The sequence below is a fragment of the Scardinius erythrophthalmus genome (genome assembly GCF_964197995.2).
Source record: "Scardinius erythrophthalmus genome assembly, chromosome: 23".
In the NCBI taxonomy this organism is placed as follows: Eukaryota; Metazoa; Chordata; class Actinopteri; order Cypriniformes; family Leuciscidae; genus Scardinius; species Scardinius erythrophthalmus.
Window position 1 is genome coordinate 30423056 of NC_138243.1, and position 24255 is coordinate 30447310.

Below are 24255 nucleotides of genomic sequence, written 5' to 3' on the forward strand. Positions count from 1 at the left end.
AAAATACAAATGTAAGTATTCGTTTTATTGCACTTCATCTGTAGTTTTCAATTTCAATACATCTCTTAAAAAGACTTGAGATTTTTTCTTCTCTTCAGTAGCACTTACAAACATTACAGTTTTATTTACACCACGTTAATGTAACTATTTATTCCTAAAAACAAACAAACAATTTTGTCTGTTGGGAGCATTTTCTGAACCTCCAATCTTCAGATTTCTGTTCCGGGAAATGTATGCAAATGAGTGCATATTTAATTAGAAATTGCCTCATTTGCATATTGTATTCACAATCATCTTTAATATAATTACGTGTTAAATTAAGTATTAAATGTCCAAATATTTCATTTAAAAAATAATGTAGGCCTAATTGATGTTCAATTAGTCACTTAATATGCTTATTATTTATTAATTAACATTTTAACAGCTAAAAAAAACCGTTACATTTGTTGTACTATGCACTATATAGTAAGCTACATATTTTAAAATAGTACTGTTCGTGTACTTGATAGAGACCCGAGAAGCCTTCCCTCATCCTCTGATCGCGCATGCGCACTGGCTGCGCTCGCGCTCGAATGCGTCTGCTCCTATGGAAACGCAGTGGGAGGCATGGGATGTTTGAAGTTTGGAAAACCGGAAGTGGAGGGAGATTCGAAACAGCGGATAAATTAGACGCGGAGTGTGTTTATTAAAGTCATGGGATGATGGTAGAGTATAAAGACACTTTAATATCCGTTTAGGACTGTACAGAACTACAGTGTGTGTGTGTGGATCATGTTTGATGTTGTGTTTACAAACCGCAGCTAACGGTATTACTGCGCATGCTAATGACAGTTATTTACTTCTTGAATATTAATATTAGCTCAATCGTATTAGTTTCTTCATTCGCAAATGTTGCTTTCATCCATTTCAAACGGATTAAAGGATGTGTTTATACTAATAGTGTAACTTAGCTGTTGTAATACAGTATTTTGGCTGCTGATTTGATTTGCTGCGGTTAAATTATGCATAATAATAATAATATGGTTAATTTTAGATTCAAGTTTATTACTTAAATACCTTATATTTTATCCATCTTGCTAATTAATTGCTGTGGTTGAATTTTGTAGTAAATTGTGGTCATGCTACAAGCATTCACTTTTACTCATATTAAAATAAGTATGTTTATTTGTGCTTGTACTGTTAATTTAGCTGTAAACCAGGTTAAATAAACCCCAGATAAATACTGTATATGATTCTACTTCAATATCTTGTTTAACATGTTATGTGGGCTGTAAATAAGAGTAGATTTCACTTCTGCTGTTTTTAATTCTCACGGTCCACATGAAGCTGGATGTAGGAAGCAGATCTTCTGGTCCTCTGAAACTCAGCGCCGAGAATGGATGTGAAGCTCGAGGTTTTGTTGTCGTCCAGCATCAAGCGCCGGAAGCCGTGGCCCAGATTCTGCTGGCTTGGCCGGGTGAGATCATACCTGTACACATTTGTACTTTTTTAATGCTTTGAAGCTAATGTAATGATTTCAAACAAACACCAATATCAAAGTCAAAAGTCATTTATTGTCATGTTACCAAGTACAATAAAATACTTGAACACTACTCCACAGACTATATAGACAGACAAAATACAATAAACCTCACTGCTATATAAACACAAAATATGCATATATACAGAAATGACAAAATAAGTGTCAAGCAACAAGATCAGTGGCAAAATAAATAAAATAAAACAATGAGTGACATAATAAGACAATAAAGTGACACAACCATTTTTTTATCAATAAGATTGTTGAATGTTTTTGAAAGAAGTCTCTTTTGCGCACCAATTCTGCATTTATTTGATAAAAAATGCATTAAAAACAGTGATATATTATTATTTAGTTATATAATTTTAAAATAGCTGTTTTCTATGTGAATATCTAGTAAAGTGTAATTTATTTCTGTGATCAAAGCTGAATTTTCAGCATCATTACTCCAGTCTTCAGTGTCACATGATCCTTCAGAAATCACTCTAATGTGATGATTTGATGATCAAGAAACATTTATGATTATTATTATTATTATTATCAATGTTGAAAACAGGATTCTTTGATGAATAGACAATTCAAAAGAACAGCATTTATTTGAAATAGAAAGCATCAGAAAGGAAATAGGATTTTTTTGGGGAAAGAAATTAACAATTTTATTCAGCATAGACACATTAAATTGATCAAAAGTGACAGTAAAGACATTTATAATGTTACAAAAGATTATATTTAAAATAAATGCTGTACTTTTGAACTGTTTTCAACACTGATAATAATCATAAATGTTTCTTGAGCATCAAATCATCATATTAGAGTGATTTCTGAAGGATCATGTGACACTGAAGACTGGAGTAATGATGCTGAAAATTCAGCTTTGAGCACAGGAATAAATTACATTTTACTATATATTCACATAGAAAACAGTTATTTCACAGTTTTTACTGTGTTTTGGATCAAATAAATGCAGAATTAGGGAGTAGAAGAGACTTCTTTTTACTGATCTAGAAGTTTTGAACAGTAGTGCATGTCACTGTTTTCTTTCAGGAAAAAGAGGGTGTTTTTCTGTTAGATGACAGTCGGATTAGTGAAGTGCATTTGCCTTCGGGACGGACCAAAAAGAAGATCCCCAAACTTCAGCCGCTGTTGCAGAGGGTGGTGTCCATGTCAGCGTCTCAGAACGGTGAGCGATCGTCACTCATCAGTGTGTGTGTGTGTTGTGATGGGATCACACGTGTGTTCATCCGTGTTATCCGCAGGCGTGTGGCTGGTGGGTCTGCTGGTCTCCGGAGAACTCTTCCTGTGGAACAAAGACAAGGATTCACTCAAAACGGTCTCAGCAGTTCCTGCGGTTCATCAGCTGGCTTCTTCCATCAGAGGTCTGTGTAAAGTCGGGGATACACCGTGCCATTTCAGCAAGGTTACCTACTCACACTGTTCGAGTAGATCGCATGCGATGTAAAACTAAAGCTCGCGTTTTATGTGTTCACACTATACGGTCCAAACGTCGAGCTATACGTGTGAAATATGCACGTTGTAATGGCTTTCCAAAACCTTTGCCGTTGATAATAAGAGTAAAACGCATGCAGACGGATGTAGATGCAAACAAATGTCTTTCTTTATTACTTGTGCTCCATTAAACATGGTCTAAAAAACTTCTTGTGGCCTTTGCTTGGTCACACGTACACACAAAGCCATACCTTGTAGACCGCATAAGACTAAAATCCACCTTGCGAGCTACTCGGTCAAAAACTGTGTGCTTCCCAATTACCAACACACACACATGTTGCTCAGGTGCTCTAATTATACACACTCACAGCGCCACCCAGTAGACAACAACAACTTTATCATACAACAAGATACAAATCAATAGACCATGATATCGTGTATCCAGAGATATTGTCAAAACAAGCATCAGCTATCAATATCAAGAGAACTTATTTCACTGAAGGACTTATTTAGTACGATTTTCCTGATGCACATCCAGTAATCATCCTCGAACTAACACGGCTCATCTTACGCAGGTTCTGCGACTACACTAGGACTTTCTCTGCTGGTTTCTGAGAATGCGCAGAGAGTTTTCCTGGCCGCTCTTACAGGACAGGTATTCCTCTGGGAGTGTACAACACCTCAGGATCTAAGCGGCCCGCGGGACGCCACCATCACGGGACGCTGGAGTCACATATCATGCCGTGAAAACACTCAACTGCCCTCCGTAAAGGACAAAGAGGCTTCCGTTCATAGTGTGTTTGTGAAGAACCAGGTAAAAACAGTGAAAAGAGTCTTAGGGCGTCACCACACCTACAGATTGTTTGTTTTGTTCCGAAACAGGGACTTAATTTGTTACATTGTTGCATGTAACATCCTTGGTTACATGCAACAATGTAACCAAGTATGTAACCATACATCCTTGGTTCGGGCCGCTTTCACAAGGCAACCTTTCAAAGCGTACCAAAATGTGTTTATGCAAGTCACATGCGAGTAACTCTCCTCCTGGTTCGAGTTAAGTCTGCGTCATCCATCAAGATGATTGACAGGTTCGCTCCATGAACTTATTGTGGTTTTATTTGTAACTGTCGAGACACACGCAAACACTTTACGAATGTAGCCATCATTGCCGCTGTTAAATTATAAACTACATTATTATTAATTCTGCAGTAAGTTCACACGCTCTCTGGTCACCCAGCGCTGTCTAGAGGTTTACTGTGTCAAGACACGCGCAAACACTGTGCGAATGTTATAATGCAGCTGGAGCAGGAATCAAGGCTTCGTCGGGACAGTGTTCTTGCACGGAGAAGCGCAAATAAACTACATACAGTACAGGTCAATAGTTTGGAAACATGACTATTTTTAATGTTTTTGAAAGAAGTTTCTTCTGCTCATCAAGCCTGCATTTATTTGATCAAAAATACAGAAAAAAAATGTAATATTGTGATATATTATTACAATTTAAAATAATTGGTTTTCAATTTATTATACTTTAAATTATCATTTATTTCTGTGATGCAAAGCTGAATTTTCAGCATCATTACTCCAGTCTGTCACATGATCCTTCAGAAATCATTCTAATATGATGATTAATTATCAAAGTTGGAAACAGTTCTGCTGCTTAATATTTTTTCATAACCTGTGATACTTTTTTAGGATACTTTGAATAAAAAGTAAAAAAAAAAGAAAAAAGAAGCAAATGTTTTAAAAATAGAAATCTTTTGTAACAACAATATACACTGCTGGTCAGTAATTTTTTTTTCTTTCTTTTTTTGAAATAAATCAATTCTTTTATTCAGCAAGGATGTGGTAAATTGATAAAAAGTGATAGTAAAGAAGATTTATATTATTAGAAAATATTTTTTTATTTTGAATAAATGCAGTTCTTTTTAACCTTTTATTCATCAAATATATTAAGCAGCAGAACTGTTTCCAGCACTCATAATAAATCAGAATATTAGAATGATTTCTGAAGGATCATGTGATAGACTGGATGTCACATGTGACACTGAAGACTGGAGTAATGGTGATAAATTCAGCTTTGCATCACAGGAATAAATTATTTTTTAAAGTATATTCAAATAAAAAACTATTATTTTAAGTTGTAATAATATTTCACAATATTACTGTTTTTTTTCTGTATTTTTGATCAAATAAATGCAGGCTTGATGAGCAGAAGAAACTTTCAAAAACATTAAAAATAGTAATGTTTCCAAACTTTTGACCTGTACTTTATTTACATTTAGCAGATGCTTTTATCCAAAGCGACTTACATTGCATTTCAAGGTACACATTTACATTCTTATCAGTTCTTGCTTTCCCTGGGAATCGAACCCATGACCTTGGCGTTGCAAATGCCAACGCTCTACTGTTTGAGCTCTACTGTATATATATATATATATATATATATATAACACATTATAAGATGAAGAGGTGCTCTTTTGGTTTTCAGCTGTGATAACTAATGTGCTCACTCACAGAATCAGACACTACTGCTGTTTATATGGCACATTTTCAGTTATGAATTTTAATACCATTTGGTCTGTTGAGTCTGATTGCTTCCATACCCTCTCGTTCAGGCGATCTCAGAGAGGTTGTTTTGGTGCGGATCCGAGCGCGATTGCCGTGTTCACATGCCTAAACGAACCGAACCTAGGGGGAAAACGCACTTCGTTCTGAAGCAAAGCACCCTTCATGTTGCTTAGGGTTTTTGCATATGTGTTATATTTTGCTGTGGTGTTTTTAGGCAGTGGGTGATGCGTGTCTGAGTGCGTTTGTGTTCACTGCTGATGGGAAGCTCACCGTCACCTTGCTGAAAATCCAGTGGGACTCCACATGGGAAAACAAACTCAGGTCAGATGATGTTAAATGTGCTTTTATTTATTAGAATTCTGGCTTCATTTGTTCATTTCACTTGGAAGTATTGTTTAAGGTGATTTGTAATTATTATTATTATTAATAAATGTAAATATTTATTTTACATTGGCCGTTTTTAGTATAGATATTTTGCACGCTATTAAATATATGCAAGAAAATACAATTCAAATACAGGGCAGGAAGAGATTATTTAAAGTCTCCAGCTACATCAAACTAATAAAAACAGTCAATATAATCATAACAACAACTAATATTAAAAACCACAGATAGGCAAATAGCATGTATATGTATATATTTGTAATAATATTTAAGCGTGCATATGTACATGATTGTGTGAATGTGCATACATATGTCTATCTACAAAAAATACATATGCATATATACATGTTAGTGCCTGCAGAGAGGACAGTAATTTATATCAGAAATAATATATGCATTTATAAATAATAATAACAAGCTGCTTTTATCCAAAGCAACTTGCATTGCATTCAAGATACGTACAGTATAGTGTTTGTTCAGTTCATGCATTTCCCTGTCCTCTCGATCTTCATTACTTTATTCTGTTTTGTTTGGCAGTTCAGTAGGTTTCAGTGTTAACTGGTCCTCGAAGTGTTTCCCGTTCAACCAGCTCCTGCCTCCATGTAAACCAGTGAAGTCCAGAGGTGCTCTGGTTCCAGCGTTCTCTCCAGACGCTCAACTATTAGCAGTGGTCCTGAACCAGAAAGACCCGAGGGTAAGCTCACTGCTACATTCAGACCTGCAGGCACAGGAATGACATTTGTGCAGTGTTAAAAAGCCTTGTTCTCTGTGATCTGAAAGGCCACGCAGGTGTTGTTCATCAGCACTCAGAACTTTGTGACGGTTTCCAGCCTGTTAGGAGGATGTGGCATGAAGACGCTCATTATTCCAGCTAAATATGTGAGGTGAGTGTTTTAAAGGGTTAGTTCACCCAAAAATGAAAATTCTGTCAGTAATTACTCACCCTCATGTTGTTCCAACCATGTAAGTCTTTCGTTCATCTTCGGAACACAAATTAAGATATTTTTGATGAAATCTGACAGAATTCTGACTCTTCCATAGGCTTCCAGTGTGACCGAAACTCACCGGCCCAGAATAGTTATTAAAAACATTGTTAAAATAGTCCAAGTGACTCCAGTGGCTCAATCTTAAGTATATCAAGCGACGAGAATACTTTTTGTGCGCAAAAACAAACAAAAATACCGACTTTATTCCACTATTCAATTCCTTCTCTCTGGGCCTCGTAGTGTTTTTGCGTAGCGCGTCTGTGTTGCACGTCATCACGCATCACACACATGACCTTCTTCGGCCAATTGTGAGCCTACGTGATGACGTGCAACACAGACGCGCTACGCAAAAACACTACGAGGCCCAGAGAGAAGGAATTGAATAGTGGAATAAAGTCGGTATTTTTGTTTGTTTTTGCGCACAAAAAGTATTCTCGTCGCTTGATATACTTAAGATTGAGCCACTGGAGTCACTTGGACTATTTTAACGATGTTTTTAATAACTATTCTGGGCCAGTGAGTTTCGGTCACACTGGAAGCCTATGGAAGAGTCAGAATTCTGTCAGATTTCATCAAAAATATCTTAATTTGTGTTCCGAAGATGAACGAAAGACTTACATGGTTGGAACAACATGAGGGTGAGTAATTACTGACAGAATTTTCATTTTTGGGTGAACTAACCCTTTAAAGTCTCAGCTGGATGGTTTCTGATTGGCTTGTTGTATGAACAGGTTTATATTAGCTTGCATGTCAGACTGCTACAATGACATAACTGATATTGATGGAGTTTGTGAGGTTGTTTCCCTCCCCATCTTCAAGATTCACCTGTTTTATTTGTTAAATAAACCTATAAACCTGGTCAGCTGCTTAGATAATAAAAAAAGTGCTTAGTAAAAATGGTGAAATAGAATGTGCATTAAATATAAATGGTAGGTAAAATGGTAATATAAGATGTGCATTAAATATGAATAAATAGTGGGTAAAAATGGTCAAATAGAATGTGCATTAGGTAGGTGAAACGATATAAAATAAGATGTGCATTAAATATAAATAAATAGTTGGTCAAATAAGATGTGCATTAAGTATAAATAGTAGGTAAAAAATATTAAATACGATGTGAATTAAATACAAATAGTAGGTAAAAAATATAAAATAAGATGTGCATTAAATATAAATAGTAAGAAAAAATTGTAAAATAGAATGTGCATTAAATAGGTGAAACGATATGAAATAAGATGTGCTTTAAATATGAATAAATAGTTGGTAAAAATGGTAAAATAGGATGTGCATTAAATATAAATAGTTGGTAAAATGGTAATATAATCATAATGTGCTTTAAATAGGTGAAGATTGTTAAAATAAGATGTGCATTAAATAAAAATAAATAGTAGGTAAAATAAGATGTGCATTAAATATAAATAAATGGAAGGTAAAAATGGTCAAATAAGATGTGCATTAAATACATAAAAATGATAAGTTACGATGTGAATTAAATATAAATAAACAGATAGTAAAAATATGATGTCCAGTGGATTAAATATAAATAAATAGTAGTTAAAATGGTGTAAATATATAAATAAGAAATAATAATGAAAAAATAAGTAGTAGTATGAATGAATGAGGCATTTATATAGCGCTTTTCAAATAATAATAATAATAATTATTAATATTTTTATTATTATTATTAATAAACAAAATAGCAATAATGCAATAAGTAGTCCAATGTACAGAGAATGTGCAAGAATAGGAAGTACAAAAATGCAGAGTAAGTTGCGAGGGAGTAACAAAACAAGTATAGTAAAGTATAACCGAGAATTAGAGTTTTGAGAATGATCAATGTTGTGTTTTCCTGCAGGTCGTACTGGGTGTGTTGTGTCAGCTGGACACCAGAAGGGCTTTATCTGGCCTGTGTGCTCAAGAGAGGCTCTCTGCTCATGCTGGCTCGTCTGGGGGGACTCGTGTCCCTGTCCACCACAGGATGTAGTGTTGAGTTCGGTGCCGCCCACTTCCTGCCTCTTCACCCACTCGTCACCTACAGGTGATCTGATTGGTTCCTCTAGTTGACGTTGAAGTTGATATTGTACTCTATCAGATATTGGGTTGTTTTTCTCACATGGTTTTAGAAATGGAGGAAATAAGCATTAAATATAAGATGTGCAATAAATATAAATAAATTGTTGGTAAAATGAGATGTGCATTAAATGTTAATATGAAGTAAAAAATATCAAATGAGATGTGCATTAAATAGTAAGTAAAAATGGTAAAATGGTTTAAAATGATATAACCTACATACGTGTTTCTTTTTGTGACAGTAAAACATCTCTACAACTTCTGAAAGTGAACAGCAGTGTTTTACTGTTGCATAAGTAGTGTTATTTTAACATCAGTGTAAACCACGGGGTTCAGGGTTCAGGTTATCCGACATTAGGTTTATTTAACAGCAGAAACTGAATAATCAAATGTAAAAATAAAACTCTGCTTAGTTTTCACTGTATGAATTAAATATATATCCTGATTCTTATTAAAGCTACAAAAGTTATTCAGCCAAGAGCAGTGAGTGATTTTCTCTTCGTCTTTTGTTCATGACCCCAGTTATTGCAAGCCGTTGCGATATGCATATCCCGATATATACATTTGCGATATTTTGATAATTTCAGTATATTGTGCAGCCCTATCCTGTATGATAATTTTCTTCCAAATACGATAATTCTGAGCTTCTGGTATTATACTTGGACATTTTCAGTCTGGCAACACTGTTTTCAATGTCATCTGTAGACCTCCAGTGCCTTTGCAGACACAAGATGGCGGCCTGTCCAGCTCGAGTGTGTCGCTCCGTGACCCCTTGAGACAGCGGTTCTCTGTGACCTGTCATCCTCGCCAGCCGTTCCTCATCGTGTCCGACGGGTACATGATAACTGTGCTCAGGATGACCAAACACCCGTCTGCTGTCGGGATCATGAGCGCCCTCCTGCTGGACTCTGCTCAAGGACTGGAGAACATACGCGAGGTCCTGGGTTCATCTCAGGTCAGCGGAGGGGATGGGAAATCATGTTTGTTCATCATGTTTTATTGCTGTTTTGATGGTTCACTAGCAGTGTTGTGGGTAATTTTTCAAGTAACTAGTAAAGTAATGCATTACTTTTAGATTTACAGCAAAATATCTGAGTTACTTTTTCAAATAAGTAACGCAAGTTACTTTTTCACATTTATTGACTGACAGTTGCTCTTTTGTTACCATGTTGAGAAAAATTGTAAGTGCAGAGACTGTGTGTGTGTGTGTGCTGTGTGTAAACACGATGGATATTGTCATTTTAGACTAAATGTGAGCGTGCATTTACACGTCTCACTTGCACAAAAAAGATTCAGTGTTCTTCAAAATTAATAAAATAAGTGAAATGCAAAATCAGAATAATACACAAACCTCCAAAAATTAAATATGTTAAATAAAACAAATATTTTTATGCATTTAATCTCACTTTATTGACCAGTGTACTTACTGCTGATCTTCAATGATTCGGTTAAACCATAAGCAAAAGTGACTTTAGATTTTTAGTTTTTATTGGTAAATATGTTCTTCCGTTATCCAGAACAGCAGCAGCTGAAAGGTTTGCTTTACGGCGCCCTCTACTGTACACGTGTGAATTTGCATTTCCTTCAGCCTTATTATATAAATTTTGGTCTGAAAGGGCCTTTACATTTGCCCAAAAATATAACTTTTTTTTGTTATAAAAAAAAAAACAAGCCCAGCCCAGGTGAGAAAAAGTAACGCAAAAGTAACGTAATGCATTACTTTTCTTAAAAAGTAACTAATTAGTTACTTTTTAAGGGAGTAAAGCAATATTGTAATGCATTACTTTTCAAAGAAACGTTCCCCAACACTGTTCACTAGTGTGTTCTGGGTGTTTCAGCCTCAGGTCAGGTCTAGGCTGGAATCCATGTCCACGCTGACGTTCACTGGAAGTCTTCTGGCTCTTAAAGAGAAAGAAAGCCCTCTGACCACACTACCTCTCTACCTGCGAGCTACAGGAGACCTCACACAGTGTACTGAGACAGCTCAGGTAAGCTCATCTCAAACGCTTTTTGCATATAAATGGTCATTAAAGGGGTCATGACATAAGAAATAAAATTTTCCTTGATCTTTTGACATATAAGAGGTATTTATACCATTAAAACATCCTGCAAGTTTCAGAGTTTAAAATGTTCTCCTCATTATAAACAAAGCATTTATTTAATCAAGCTCTAAAACAGCTCGTTTTGATATTGGGTGATCTATGACGTCACACGGGCAAATACATTTGCATATGACGCCTCCAGAGCAAGACATTAGGGGTGTTGGACATCGGCTGCGGCTGGATGTAACCGATCGTCGAGAGTAGCCGCGTGCAGGCGGAGAGGAGCTGCAAACGGAGACGTGAAGTCGGACACTTTCTGGTTCCCGTAGTGACCGCTCACGTGGTGTTTGCATACTTTACCACAGCTGAAGTGAAATAAATGAAATATTTGCCAAATAATACACAGATGTTTCAGAGACATTTTCATTCAATACTTTATGTACTGCTTCATACAGCGTCTGTTTGAACAAGAATAAAGTTCAACATAAGCTACTATCAATGAAGTGGAGTCTACGTTTTTTTAATCAGTTTTAATTTGATAAACATGACACAATATACCATCGCAACTACATGAAAGAGTGTTTACTTTTATACAAAACTGATTTGTGAGCTTTAGAGGAACTAAAGGTGTTCGAATAAACACGAAACACACGTGATCGTTGTCATGCTGTGAATCCGGCCAATCGTGGAACAGCTGTGTCGTCATCAGAGCTCGTGCAGCCGCTCTTGAGAAGCTGCGCAGGCTGAGTTCTCCGGCTACTCTCGAATCGCTCTCGCGGTACTTTGATGGCATCAGTCACGTGGCGTCGGCGCTATATCAAGTCGGACAAAATTTCTAACCGGCATTCACTGCTTCAAGTCAGCCGCCGATCAGTCTGCACAGAGCTGCATGAAGTCGAACAAGCCTATTGACAAGTATATTTGCACCATAGGCCCCTCCCACTGGTCACATTTCCCTGGCCACATAGGCCCCGCCCACTGACCACATATGCGCCCGCCCACTGGTGTTCAGTCGCTTAACGGCTGACATTTGCCCACACTAGAAGTGAGCATCGCATCAAAAGCAAATAAAATGCATTATAAAGACTGATGCTGTATACACTGATACAGTATACAGATGTGTGTTCAGTTTCTGAAGGATATGCTTTTTTATATATATATATATATATATATATATATTATATTCATTATGTTTTACAAAAATTCTAAAATATATAAGAAATAAAAGGTAAATTATATTTGTAGAACATTACGATACTTAACATCCGTTCATCTGTATAAACTATGTTTTAACAACGGATGTCCTTGTTTAGAGTTCACAGTTCCTCATGCATAGCAAAAAAAAGCAAACCAAGAAAAAATATAATACTGTTTTATGACAGACAAAATGACAGTTTATAAATAACAAATTAATTTTTTTTTTCTTTTTTTCTTTTTTTTTTTACAATAACACTATCATAAATAGTTTTTTAAATTAGAATATTTTTTATAATTGTATGAATTAAAAAAAGTTTATAATAAATTGTAAGGTTTTACTTCTATTATTTGTGGAATACCTATTATAAAAAAAACACATTTAATAAAATTATTTAAAAATAACTTACAAATAATTATATTTTTAAAAACATTTAATAGTGATTAAATCTATATAAGTTACTAATCCAAATAATGAATATTATTATCTCTTTAGGATGAGGAAGATCATGACTCTGATGAAGACCCGTACGCCTGCTCACGCATGGAAGATGGAGGCAAGCTTGAGTTTGCATCGATGTTTGACACTCTTCATGCTCAGGCACAGACAGATCCAGAGTCCACGTCCTCAGATCTGCAGGAGGATCTGAACCGGGTTCACAAGAACCTTCTGAGAGCCTGGGCTCTGGCCGTTTCCCTGGGTGGGTCCATGGAGCAGAGAGAGCGTCTCCTCAAATACACAATCCTGTGCATCGTTCGACTCATAAAGCTTCTCAGGGTCAGCGACTCGAAGAGTACGGGCACATGGCTCACACACGCCCTTCACACACTCAGGACTCTCCTGTCGTTTCTGCCGTGGGACGCCACACACTCCTCAGGCACGGGCTGTCTGGGCGTCACAGTGGAGCTCACTAGATGTTTCGTAGACATTTTCGTCCCACTTTCATCATCAGGTGTAGCACTTTCCTCACAGAACTTCAGCGCGGCGCTCTTCGTCCTTCAGCAAGTGTCTCGGAGTGTAGATCGGGCCTACAGCCTCCCGTCGAGAGCATTGCATCATGGGGAGGATGGCCAGCAAACATATTCCTCTGACATATTTTCTGTTCCGATATTACAAGAAGACACTGAGACAGTAACACAGACTGCACGACAACAACCTTCAAATAGGTACTTTTTGGTGTTCTTGAGAAGTGGGGTTTTTCCTAAATTTCTTACAATTTTTTTCCAGTCATCATCTATTAAGGCTCATAGTTACCACCCAGAACACCCTAGTAACTTCATAGCAACATATAAAAAAACACTCAGACCGTCTTAGCAACTACATAGCAACACCCTAGCAACCGTCCAGAACAACACTGTAACATCATAGCAAGATAAATAGAAACACTCAGATAGTCTTAGCAACCACCCAGAACACCCAAGTAACTTCAGAGCAACATAAAAAAACACTCAAAACATAGTTACAACCACATAACAGCACCCTAGCAATCACCCTGAACAACCTTGTAACTTCATTGCAACATATATAAAAACACTCAGATAGTCTTAGCAACCACCCAGAAACACCCTAGTAATTTTATACCAACATATAAAAACACTCAGAACATGTTAGCAGCCACATAACAACACCCTAGCAACCACCCAGAACACCCTAGTAACTTCATAGCCACATATAAAAAACACTCAGAACATATTAGCAACCAAATAGCAACACCCTAGCAACCACCCAGAACACCCTAGTAACTTCAAAGCAACATAAAACCCCCCAGAACTTATTAGCAACCACATAGCAACACCCTAGCAACCACCCAGAACATCCTAGTAACTTCATAGCAACATATAAAAACTCTCAGAACAGATTAGCTACCACATAGCAACACCCTAGCAACCATCCAGAACACCCTAGTAAGTTCATAGCCACATATAAAAAACACTCAGAACATATTAGCAACCACCCAGAACACCTTAGAAACTTCATAGCAAAATATAGATAGACACTAAGATAGTCTTAACTTTAGCAACCACATTGCAACACCAAAGAAACCACCCAGAACAATTTAGTAACTTCATAGCAACATATAAAAACTCTCAGAACATCTTAGCATTAGCAAATTCATATCAACACCTTACCAACCACCCAGAACACCCTAGTTACAACATATTAAAACCATTTAGAAATACCCTAGCAACCAACCACATCACACTAGCATCATGGCAAGCACTACTTACTATTTTTTGTGAACTTGAGGTAAAAACACTGTCTTAGCAACCAACCACTCAAGTAACTTCATAGCAACATTCTGAAAACACTCAGATATAAAAAAAAAAAAACTCATATAGTCTTAGGAACTACCCAAAACACCCTTGTGTTTATATAACTTCATAGCAACATATAAAAACACTCAGCATGTCTTAAAACCACATAGCAACACCCTAGCAACCACCCAAAACACCCTAGTAACTTCATAGCAACTTATAAAAACACTCAGCATGTCTTAAAACCACATAGCAACACCCTAGCAACCATCACAACAGTATCATAGCAAGCACTACTCACAATTATTTTATCTTTTTTATAACAGATGTGAGACAATGTCGACAGCATTGCAGCATTGGTTGGCCTGAGTTCCCTGTTGTGTTTTTCAGATTGGTGGTTATTTGGCGTGAGCTGTACAGATTGGCTTTGCGGTACCAGGAGGAGTTACGCCACCAAAGAGGTCAAGGGGTCGTAAAAAATGAGTTGGAGAAGATGTCAGTTATTATAGCTCAAGTCCAGCAAGCTTTACAGTCTGCCGGAGATCGTCTTGAGGAGAGCCACACATTGCGTAGTTTCACCGGTGAGCATGTGTGACCATAACAGGAGCGACTTATGTTACACCATCATATCATAATAATGCTTCTCCGTCCCCAGGGGAACAGCACTTTATTTTAGGTGAATATGCGGAGAGTGTTCAGGTTTGGAGGTCTGAATTGTTGGCTGAAAGAGAGAAAGGTCAGTCACTGTTTTTATTTCAGCTCACATTGTCATGTTAAATGTCACATGTCACTCACTACGTCCGTCCTGCATCCCACAGCAGGTCCAATGACGTGTTACCTGGAGACACGCTACTGTCTGGCTCTTCTCTACGCGCAGCTGTTTCAGTATCGACTGCGAGAGGCTCAAGGTTTCTGTGACCGTCTGGCACATCAACTACAGTCGCGTGCAGGACGAGAGGAAGAGGACATGCCAGGAGAGGCTGGTAAGATTATTACTTCTGCAGACACAATTTCAAAACGCTCAAATGTTCAAATAGCCAAGCTATCCGTTCATCACCAAAACAAAGTTTGTTCTTGACATTTTCACTTAAAGGTGACCTATTATGACCCTTTTCACAATATGTAATACAAGTCTCTGGTGTCCCCAGAATGTGTTTCAGCTCAAAAACCCCACAGGTCATTTATTATAGCTTGACAAATTTGCCCCCATTTGGGTGTGAGCAAAAATACGCTGTTTTTGCATTTGTCACTTTAAATGCAAATGAGCTGCTGCTCCCCGCCTCCTTTCCAAAAGAGGGCGGAGCCTTTACAGCTCGTGCTTCGGATACTCTGGCAATAACAAAACTGGAGAATGTCACGCAGCCAAAATGGCAGAAATGGTCAGTAGGTGTGTTCAGCCTGTTCGAACCGGAGTCGGACGCTAATTAGAGAGACTCAGGAAGAATGCAACTGGGCGTTTCTGAAGGGTTAGTGGATAAATGTATGGAGTTGTTCGGGAGTTAAGTTGATTCAACTCATTGACTAGCATGTACCATCATGTTAATCTAAAAATCTTTCAGAAACAACTTTTGTGCAAATCCAGCGTTGAACTGAATCCAGCAAAAAAGAACCATCACTGAACTTACTTAAGCTGGACTGTGACGCTATTTTCTTCTAGAAACAAACTTTGTTGCATTATTTTCCTGTTATCACTGTAAAGCTGCTTTGAAACAATCTGTATTGTAAAAAGCGCTATATAAATAAAGGTTGAAAAAAATAAAAAGAACTGACCCTCGTTTGTGAAGCAGTCCCACGTAAAATGATTTGCGCAAATATATTCACTTAACACTTTAATAACTTTTTTCGCCACATTTCCTTCATACATAAAATTCATCCATGGTGTCGTCAGTGGCTCAGATGCCAGGAGTCTATGGAGACTCGTATGTTCACTGGCACATCCAGTAACAACATTTGTCATGTTTTTTTTGGCGCAGACCTTGTATATCTCCAGCAGCTACAGCGAGGAAGCAGAATCGGCGTGGTTCACTCAGGGCGGGGTTTATGCTAATAGGGCAGATCATCATCGGCTGTGGGCGGGGCTTGCGCGCGAGCAGGGGTAAATCTAGGACAGTTAGTTTGGAGAGACCGTTTATGATTTATGGGGATTATAAAAAAAGCAGTTGGTGGATTTTTACCCTTATAGTCTGGTTGTTTGCATACATTGTGGACACACATCTGTGTTCAAACTAGGGATGTTAACCGATGACCGTTTGACCGATGGTTGACCGTATCAACGTTAACCGGTCAAAATTGTCGGTAGTCGGTTAAAAAAAAAAAAGTCATCTCTAAATTAGGCTATTATAGACAGTGGACTAAACGCTACTACAGTTAGCCATCTCATTCCAATATCTTTTTGTGTGAAGTGAACAAATCCCTCACACTCAATTTTTCATAACTCGCCTGTTTGTACTTAATAAACCAATAAAAACATTTGGCGCGAGGTCACAGCGTTTGGGTTCGCGCGCTCACAAGGTTTGCGAAAAGTAAAGGCAACAGGCTAAAACACTCGAGGTTAGAGCCAGGGCAGACGACAGGATGAAGCGTGCAAAGAAGTGTGTGAGACCATTTCACCAAAAAAGAATGACACAGATGTAAGTTGCAACTTGTGTGATACAGACAGTGCTTAAATACAGTAGTAACACATCATATGATGTGAAAACGCGACACCCGCAAGCTTCGGGTGAGAAAGGTAGCCAAAGCGGGAGGCAGAGCGGCAGAGAGATCCAAGATGCGACAGAGTTGCGAAATTGCAATCACGATATTGCACAATATTAGGAAAATATTACGATATTGGGGAAAAATTACATTGCGATAGGCTATTTTTTTCCCAACGATATGTATTGCGAGCCATGATCAATATACTAAAGTCAATAATTACCATTCCATATTAATAATTTCACTAATAAGCAAGCTTCATTACAAGTGACAAAAAGGTCACTTAATATTTTATTCCAAAATTAGAACATATTTCTGTCAGAATTCGGTGAACGTTCTACGCAATCCAACTTGGCGGCGCTCTTAACAGATGTTTGTTTGTTCATTATTTCCTCAAAATAAGTAAAAAAAAATCTCTCTCTCTCTGTTTTCGGTGCTGATGCAGTGACGCGTTCATGTAAACGGCACCTAAAAGCTGTCACAAAGAACCAGCAAAAGTAATGATGAATGAATGAATATGTAAAATATTGCGATGAGACATTTTAATTGTCTATTAATAAACAAGTGTTTTCAGTGTCGGCTGCAAAGGTGAAGTCTGACTCGCGATCTTCGCAGTAATGAACGCGCCGGAGAGAAATACACATTTACGGATTAAATCGTTTTATTTTGTTTTGAATGGTTCTGTTTAAAAGTAGAGATTTCTGTAGATAATAGATCTATTTCTATTTTTTTTTAGGTGTGTGAGGCAAGTATAGGCTACCTTATACGTTGAGTTTCGGTTCATGGATGATAGCTTAACGTTAGCTCCAGTTCAGGCGCTGGCGCCTCCGTGTGTCGTGCATAGCTATCTGCTATTTACTTTTTATTTTAGAAAATTGGATAATGAAACACTGATTAAAATTAAGATACAATTAATACAAAACGAAATTCGTTTTAAAGAAAGGCTTTGTGCTTTCTGTTTGAGGTTTCTGTGAAAGTTTTAAAGCAGTCTTTTAGTGCCGCTTTGATCGGTCGCGTCCGTAATGGAGAACTGTCACGTAAAATAGTTTTTTTCCTCATAAATGCGAACACGAAAAATAAAAGACAAAAGACTTTTTTAAAAAAGACAACCATCCACAACTTTATAACACTCCAGTCAAAGTACCTCTTTTTGGTCAACATCCTCCTTTTTGTAGACGAAATAGTCCCAAATAGCTGATTTTGACTTTCTTTTTTGTACGAAATCGTCATTCTCTTAATACACCATGGGTGCTGCTACCCTTCACATCGCATGTTCCGGCGATGTGACTATTGCTCATGCGCACAGCCCTACTAGCATATTTTAAACTAATCGGTTAACCGGTTTCAACCGGCTAATGAGGCTCGGTGGTCGGTCAAGAAATTTTTTTGTTTTCGCCATCCCTAGTTCAAACACATAATAAAAATGATTTTTGCATAATAGGTCCCCTTTAAATGATTTGTGTCTTGCAGTAGACTCTGTCGATGATGCAGTTTTTGTTTTATTGCTCCTTAGTGCCGCCTTCAATACGGTGGATTCTTCTTTGAACATTGGCATTAAGGCTACAGCAGTACAATGGTTTCATTATTACATTAAACATTCAATGGCTTTTGGCCAGTTTTTCTCATCCTCTGCTTCTGTATCCTCAGGGGTCAATTTTCTGGCCGATTCTTTGCAATTTGTATGCTTTCATTAGGCGATATTATTAGAAAATACAATTTTTTTTTTTCATGTCTATGCTGATGATTCTCGGCTGTAACTCCCACTTAAATCTGGGTGTTATTCTTGACTCTGAGCTCTGGATAAACAAATCCGTTAAAAGTAGTTACTACCACTTGAGAATTATCACCAAACTTAAATCAATTTTGTCTTTCCATGATCTGGAAAATGATCTATTCTTTTATTACATCCCTATCAATCTAGACTCAAGACACACTTTTATTCATTACCCTTCTCTTCCTATCAATTTGCTTACTTGCTGTTTTTTTTTTCTTGTTTTTTATTATTTTTATTTTATGTATATGTATTATGTATATTGTTTTCTGTACAGATCTTTGGACAGAGTGTTTCAATGTGCTTTGGAAATAAATTGTACTTACCATCTAATAAGTAGCCTAAGTTTACTATACTGTTCAAAAGTTTGGGGTAGAGGCGAGATTTCTTTTAAATGATCAAAAATGATCAAAAATCACGTAAAAATAGTGAAATATTATCACAATTTATAACAGATGTTTTCTATGTGAATATATATTAAAGTGTAATTTATTCCTGTGCTCAAAGCTGAATTTTCAGCATCATTACTCCAGTCTTCAGTGTCACATGATCCTTCAGAAATCAGTATAATTAGGGATGCACGATATATCGGCCACCATATCGGTATCAGCCAATATACTGTATGTTCATTTTTAATGCTATTGTTATTGGCCCGATGAGAAATTTTGGCCGATATATTAAAGCTGATAAATAATTGATTATTTCCGTCAGCTGAGACTCTTCAGATGCACTTCACTGTTCGTCATGATGGTTTTGAATTGATTGAAATATGATTGAAATCACTTCAAAAAAGGAAAATCTAGTTCAGTGCAACTTGTGCAGCGCAAGTCTGTTATATCAGCTACATAAAATTATGAGAACATCATAATTGTGTGATTGGGACATGGGTGTTAATAGTGAGACATATTTTTGTAATCAGGCTCTTAAATATTATATAAAAAACTTGGATTCAGATTTATCAGCCAATATAACGGTTATCGGCTTTCGAAATATAAAGAATTATTGTATCGGCCAAAATGTTCATATCGGGGCATCCCTAATTCTAATATGCTGATTTGCCGCTCAAGAAACATTTGTATTCCTAGATTGCAACAGTGAGTATCAGATTTCTCCCATCACTTGTACCCTGCAGATGAGTCTGTGTGTGAGTGCTGGCTCTCGGGGCCGGTGGGGCGTGAAGCGGCCTGCGCAGTGGTTCAGTCTCTCGGCAGGTTTATGGCTGCGTACTTCACCAATTGCCCGCTCTGCATCCTCCCGCCACACAATGTGGACGTGCTGCCGCCTCTTCACTTACCAAACAGTGAGTTCAGGGAAAACAATATACCAATTTGGCTATTTCTCTGCACAGTATGCTAATTTTTTAACCGCATGAAATGTGTAGTTTACAATCAGAGCACTCTGTATCCCATAATGCAATGCATTGCACTTGACCTTCAGTGTCTAATGTGACGGTTGAACCTGAAACGATTTTTAAAGCAACACTAAGGAACATTTTTTACCTTAAAATAATGTTTTCCAAAATCGTATCAGTGGTTCATCAACTCGTAACAGGGTGAAAGGCACTTTTGCAGCCCTATATCTATGCAAGTTTGCCAAACCGGGTCGTGTTTCTGTAGTTCGAATGAGACATAATAAACTACAAATTTGACTTGCTTTACGTCAAGCGTTACAATAGTCATTATTTAGTTTTTCTTCGTTTCTGATGTCGCAGTACATCATACTTTCATAAAATCATGCAACATACTGTTCCTTGTCTGTGGACATCGTTCATTCCAAAGCCGGTGCTGGATAAACAGCGTGCATGCGACGGTAGGCTAACTTATTTACGACAGCGGTAATGGACAATTCCGCTTCCAACCTGTAGGGGGACCGAAGAGGAAAAGTGCCTTAGTGTTGCTTTAACATCTATTTCTTTACTTGGCTGGATCAGGCTATTAAAAGTTCAGACATTTTTACACAAAATTAGGTTCAAATGCAAAACATAGACAGTTTTTTGAGATGATAATCAGACATGCAGTGACGTAATGAGGTCATGTGACAGACAGACACAGGTGTGCGTGTGGTTGAGTTGATGAGTGTAACAGATGCTGTCTCAGACACAGGTGTGCGTGTGGTGGAGTTGTCTCAGGCTCGTGCAGCGGGGGCGGTTCGCTTCGATCAGCTGTCGGAGGTGTGGACGGTGGATTACGCTCTAGAGCTCCTCCTGCTGGGCGGGCTGATCCCTGAGGCCGTGTGGATGGCACAGCGTCTGGGAGACTGGAAGATGGCGGCCACCCTCGGCCTGGCGTACACCAACTACTGCAGTGGCCATCTAGACTTCAGCAGGTTTGTTGTAAACATGAACAGTGTTGGGGTAACTCATTACAACTGACTTTGAGTTACGTATTCAGATTACTTTTTCAAGTAACGCATTACTTTTAAAATTTACAACAAAATATCTGTTACTTTTTCAAATAAGTAACGCAAGTTACTCGATACATATCACGATACTGAACTCACAATACAATACTATTGCAATACTCCCAAGACATGTGATAAAAGGTTAACGAAAAATGTGCTGTTGATTAAAATCGTAAATTTGATATTAAATTGTGGGTGTAAATTAATAGGCTTGGACTTGGTGCTGAAGCCCAATTAACAGGACAATAGAGACGCCAGAATAACAATATTCATGATTCTGAAGCTGAAAATACAGAATTATTTTAGACGAATATGCTTGTACTCTGTTATTGACTAGATTTTTACTTTTATATGCCACTTTTTACTGGTAACATCAGACATTTGGCATTATCAGGACCCACACATATCCCCCCATTGCATCACTATACATTATATTCAACATTATATAGTAGTATACAGTATATATTCAATATTCCTCAAAATGAATAAAATAAGTGAAATGCAGTATCAGAATACTATGCAAACCTCCAATAACTAAATATGTTAAATAAAACATGCATTTTTATGCATTTAATCTCACTTTATTGACCAGTGTTCTTGCTTCTGACCTTCGATGATTCGGTTAAACCATTGGCAAAAATGACGTGAAAGAAAAAAAGAAAAAAAATGTGAAAGGGCTTTTACATTTGCCCAAAAATATAACTTTTTTGTTATAAAAAAACAAGCCCAGTCCAGGTGAAAAAAAAGTAACGCAAAAGTAACGTAACATTACTTTTCTAAAAAAGTAACTAAGTAACGCAATTAGTTACTTTTTAAGGGAGTAACGCAATATTGTAATGCATTACTTTTCTGAGTAACTTTCCCCAACACTGAGTATGAATGTCTGGTATCCTCTCGCTTCAGATGTTACAGTGATTTTTTCCCCCCATATTCCTCATGTTTTGGTCCTCAAGCCTGCAGTGGAGAGAGCTGCACCTTCCCCCTGAGCTGAAGCCTGCAGTGATATTCCACCATCAGCTGGAGGAGTTACTGGGTCGAATGCTTGGGTCTGAAGCGGATGGTAAAGGTAAAAATAGGATATTTATAATCAAAGTGTGAATTGTGAGATCTATATCCCACAGTTAAGCAAGGTTTGGGAAGGTTTTAATTCTGCATATTACCATAAGGAACATTTCTAAAACATCCAAAGATATTTAAAAGGCCTATTTTCACCTTCGCCAGCTTCCGGCCTTTTCCATCAGCATCAGTATAAAACGGTTCATAACAATACTTGAGTTCTCACTCTCATTGTTTATCACATTATTGTAGTTTTACATATCACAACTTTTGTGTTTTGTTTTAATAAATACATTTTGCTTTAATAAATTTTAAGTCTGGTGGTGTAGACTGACTGACTTATCTGTAAAAACGCTTATCTTCCGGATAATCATTGTATAATTCACACATTGAATATAATATAATATAATATAATATAATATAATATAATATAATATAATATAATATAATATAATATAATATAATATAATATAATATAATATAATATAATATAATATGATATAATATAATATAATATAATATAATATAATATAATATAATATAATATAATATTCAGTGTTGTTATTGTTAACTAAAACTTATGTAAATAAATTAATATATTTTTCTCAAAATAAAATATTTGTTTATAATATAATAATTTGTTTATAATATAATATAATATAATATAATATAATATACTATAATATAATATAATATAATATAATATAATATAATATAATATAATATAATATAATATAATATAATATAATATAATATAATATAATATAATTAGGGCTGTGCAACGATTAATCGCATCCAAAATAAAAGGAAATAAAATATTTATATATACTAGTGCAAAGTGCTCATGCAAAATCATTTTTTGTGTGTGCTTTTAGTAATTGTTGGTTTGGTGTGTTTGAGTGTTCACTGTTACAATTACACAGCAAAAGTTCAGTGACTTTTTTATTTGTGCATGGTAGAAAGCAAATACTGAGACTGACATAATGACACACAATAAATATGGAAAATTTAACTACACGATTGAGGGAGCAGGATACACAGTGAACTCAGAGAAAACGCTATGCTTGAGCAAACAGTTTGTGAATAGGCTACTACAAATGATGGCCATGAAAGAGACTGTGAATGCATTGAATAGGATATGTTTAGTTGGTGAATAGCATAGGCTACTATTACACAGTAGCGATAACGTTAAGTGCACCAGAATAAAATATAATATTCAGTAATAAACAGTGTAGCTGACTTACAGATTCAGTTAACATCCACAAATGAATAAGCGCAACGATTTAGGGAGCAGGCTACACAGTAAACTCCAAGAAAACGCTTCGCTTGAGCAAACAGTTTGTGAATAAGTTACTACAAATGATGGCCGTGAATAAATTTTCTGATTAATTTGCAAAACACAACTATAAAATTGGTAACAGATTTTAAATACCTTGGATTGATCCTTGACCCCCAATTAAAATTTGACAAACATCTTAAGAAAATCTCAAAAACTATACAAAGCAACCTAAACTGTTTCAAATTAATTAGACAATACATTCCAAACCAGGCCGCCCTCCTGTACATGCATGCTATGATATTTTCTCATATATCATACTGCATGACAGCATGGGCACAGGCCACGCTCTCAGCAACTAAACACATCAGGTCATTATACAATCAAACTATAAAGATTATGGACAAGAAGCCAATCCGCTACCATCACTGCAATATTCTCCAGAAGTATAAATTGTTAAGCTTTGAAAGCTTTAGTGATTTATGTTTTCTCAAACTAATTTTCAAATGTCTCAATAATTTAGCACCTGAGCCACTCAGTTCATTTATGCAGAGACAAAACATCAACAGAGTCAGCAGAGGCTCTATCAA

General features: G+C 36.8%; 1 protein-coding gene across 1 annotated transcript in view; it reads left to right on the plus strand.

Moving 5' to 3' along the window:
• The first annotated feature begins 565 nt into the window (after positions 1-565).
• The window catches only part of cplane1 (ciliogenesis and planar polarity effector 1), a 60876-nt gene continuing 37186 nt past the window's right edge, over positions 566-24255 (plus strand). Inside the window, exons 1-18 of the mRNA XM_081353699.1 lie at positions 566-704; positions 1327-1456; positions 2564-2699; positions 2776-2895; positions 3541-3779; positions 5751-5857; positions 6458-6614; positions 6701-6804; positions 8762-8944; positions 9682-9931; positions 10815-10964; positions 12709-13379; positions 14859-15049; positions 15124-15204; positions 15287-15451; positions 20066-20233; positions 21030-21258; positions 22287-22399. Coding sequence (XP_081209825.1) covers positions 1376-1456; positions 2564-2699; positions 2776-2895; positions 3541-3779; positions 5751-5857; positions 6458-6614; positions 6701-6804; positions 8762-8944; positions 9682-9931; positions 10815-10964; positions 12709-13379; positions 14859-15049; positions 15124-15204; positions 15287-15451; positions 20066-20233; positions 21030-21258; positions 22287-22399 — 3145 coding nt within the window. The 5' untranslated portion in view covers positions 566-704; positions 1327-1375. The remainder of the gene's footprint in view (positions 705-1326; positions 1457-2563; positions 2700-2775; positions 2896-3540; positions 3780-5750; positions 5858-6457; positions 6615-6700; positions 6805-8761; positions 8945-9681; positions 9932-10814; positions 10965-12708; positions 13380-14858; positions 15050-15123; positions 15205-15286; positions 15452-20065; positions 20234-21029; positions 21259-22286; positions 22400-24255) is intronic.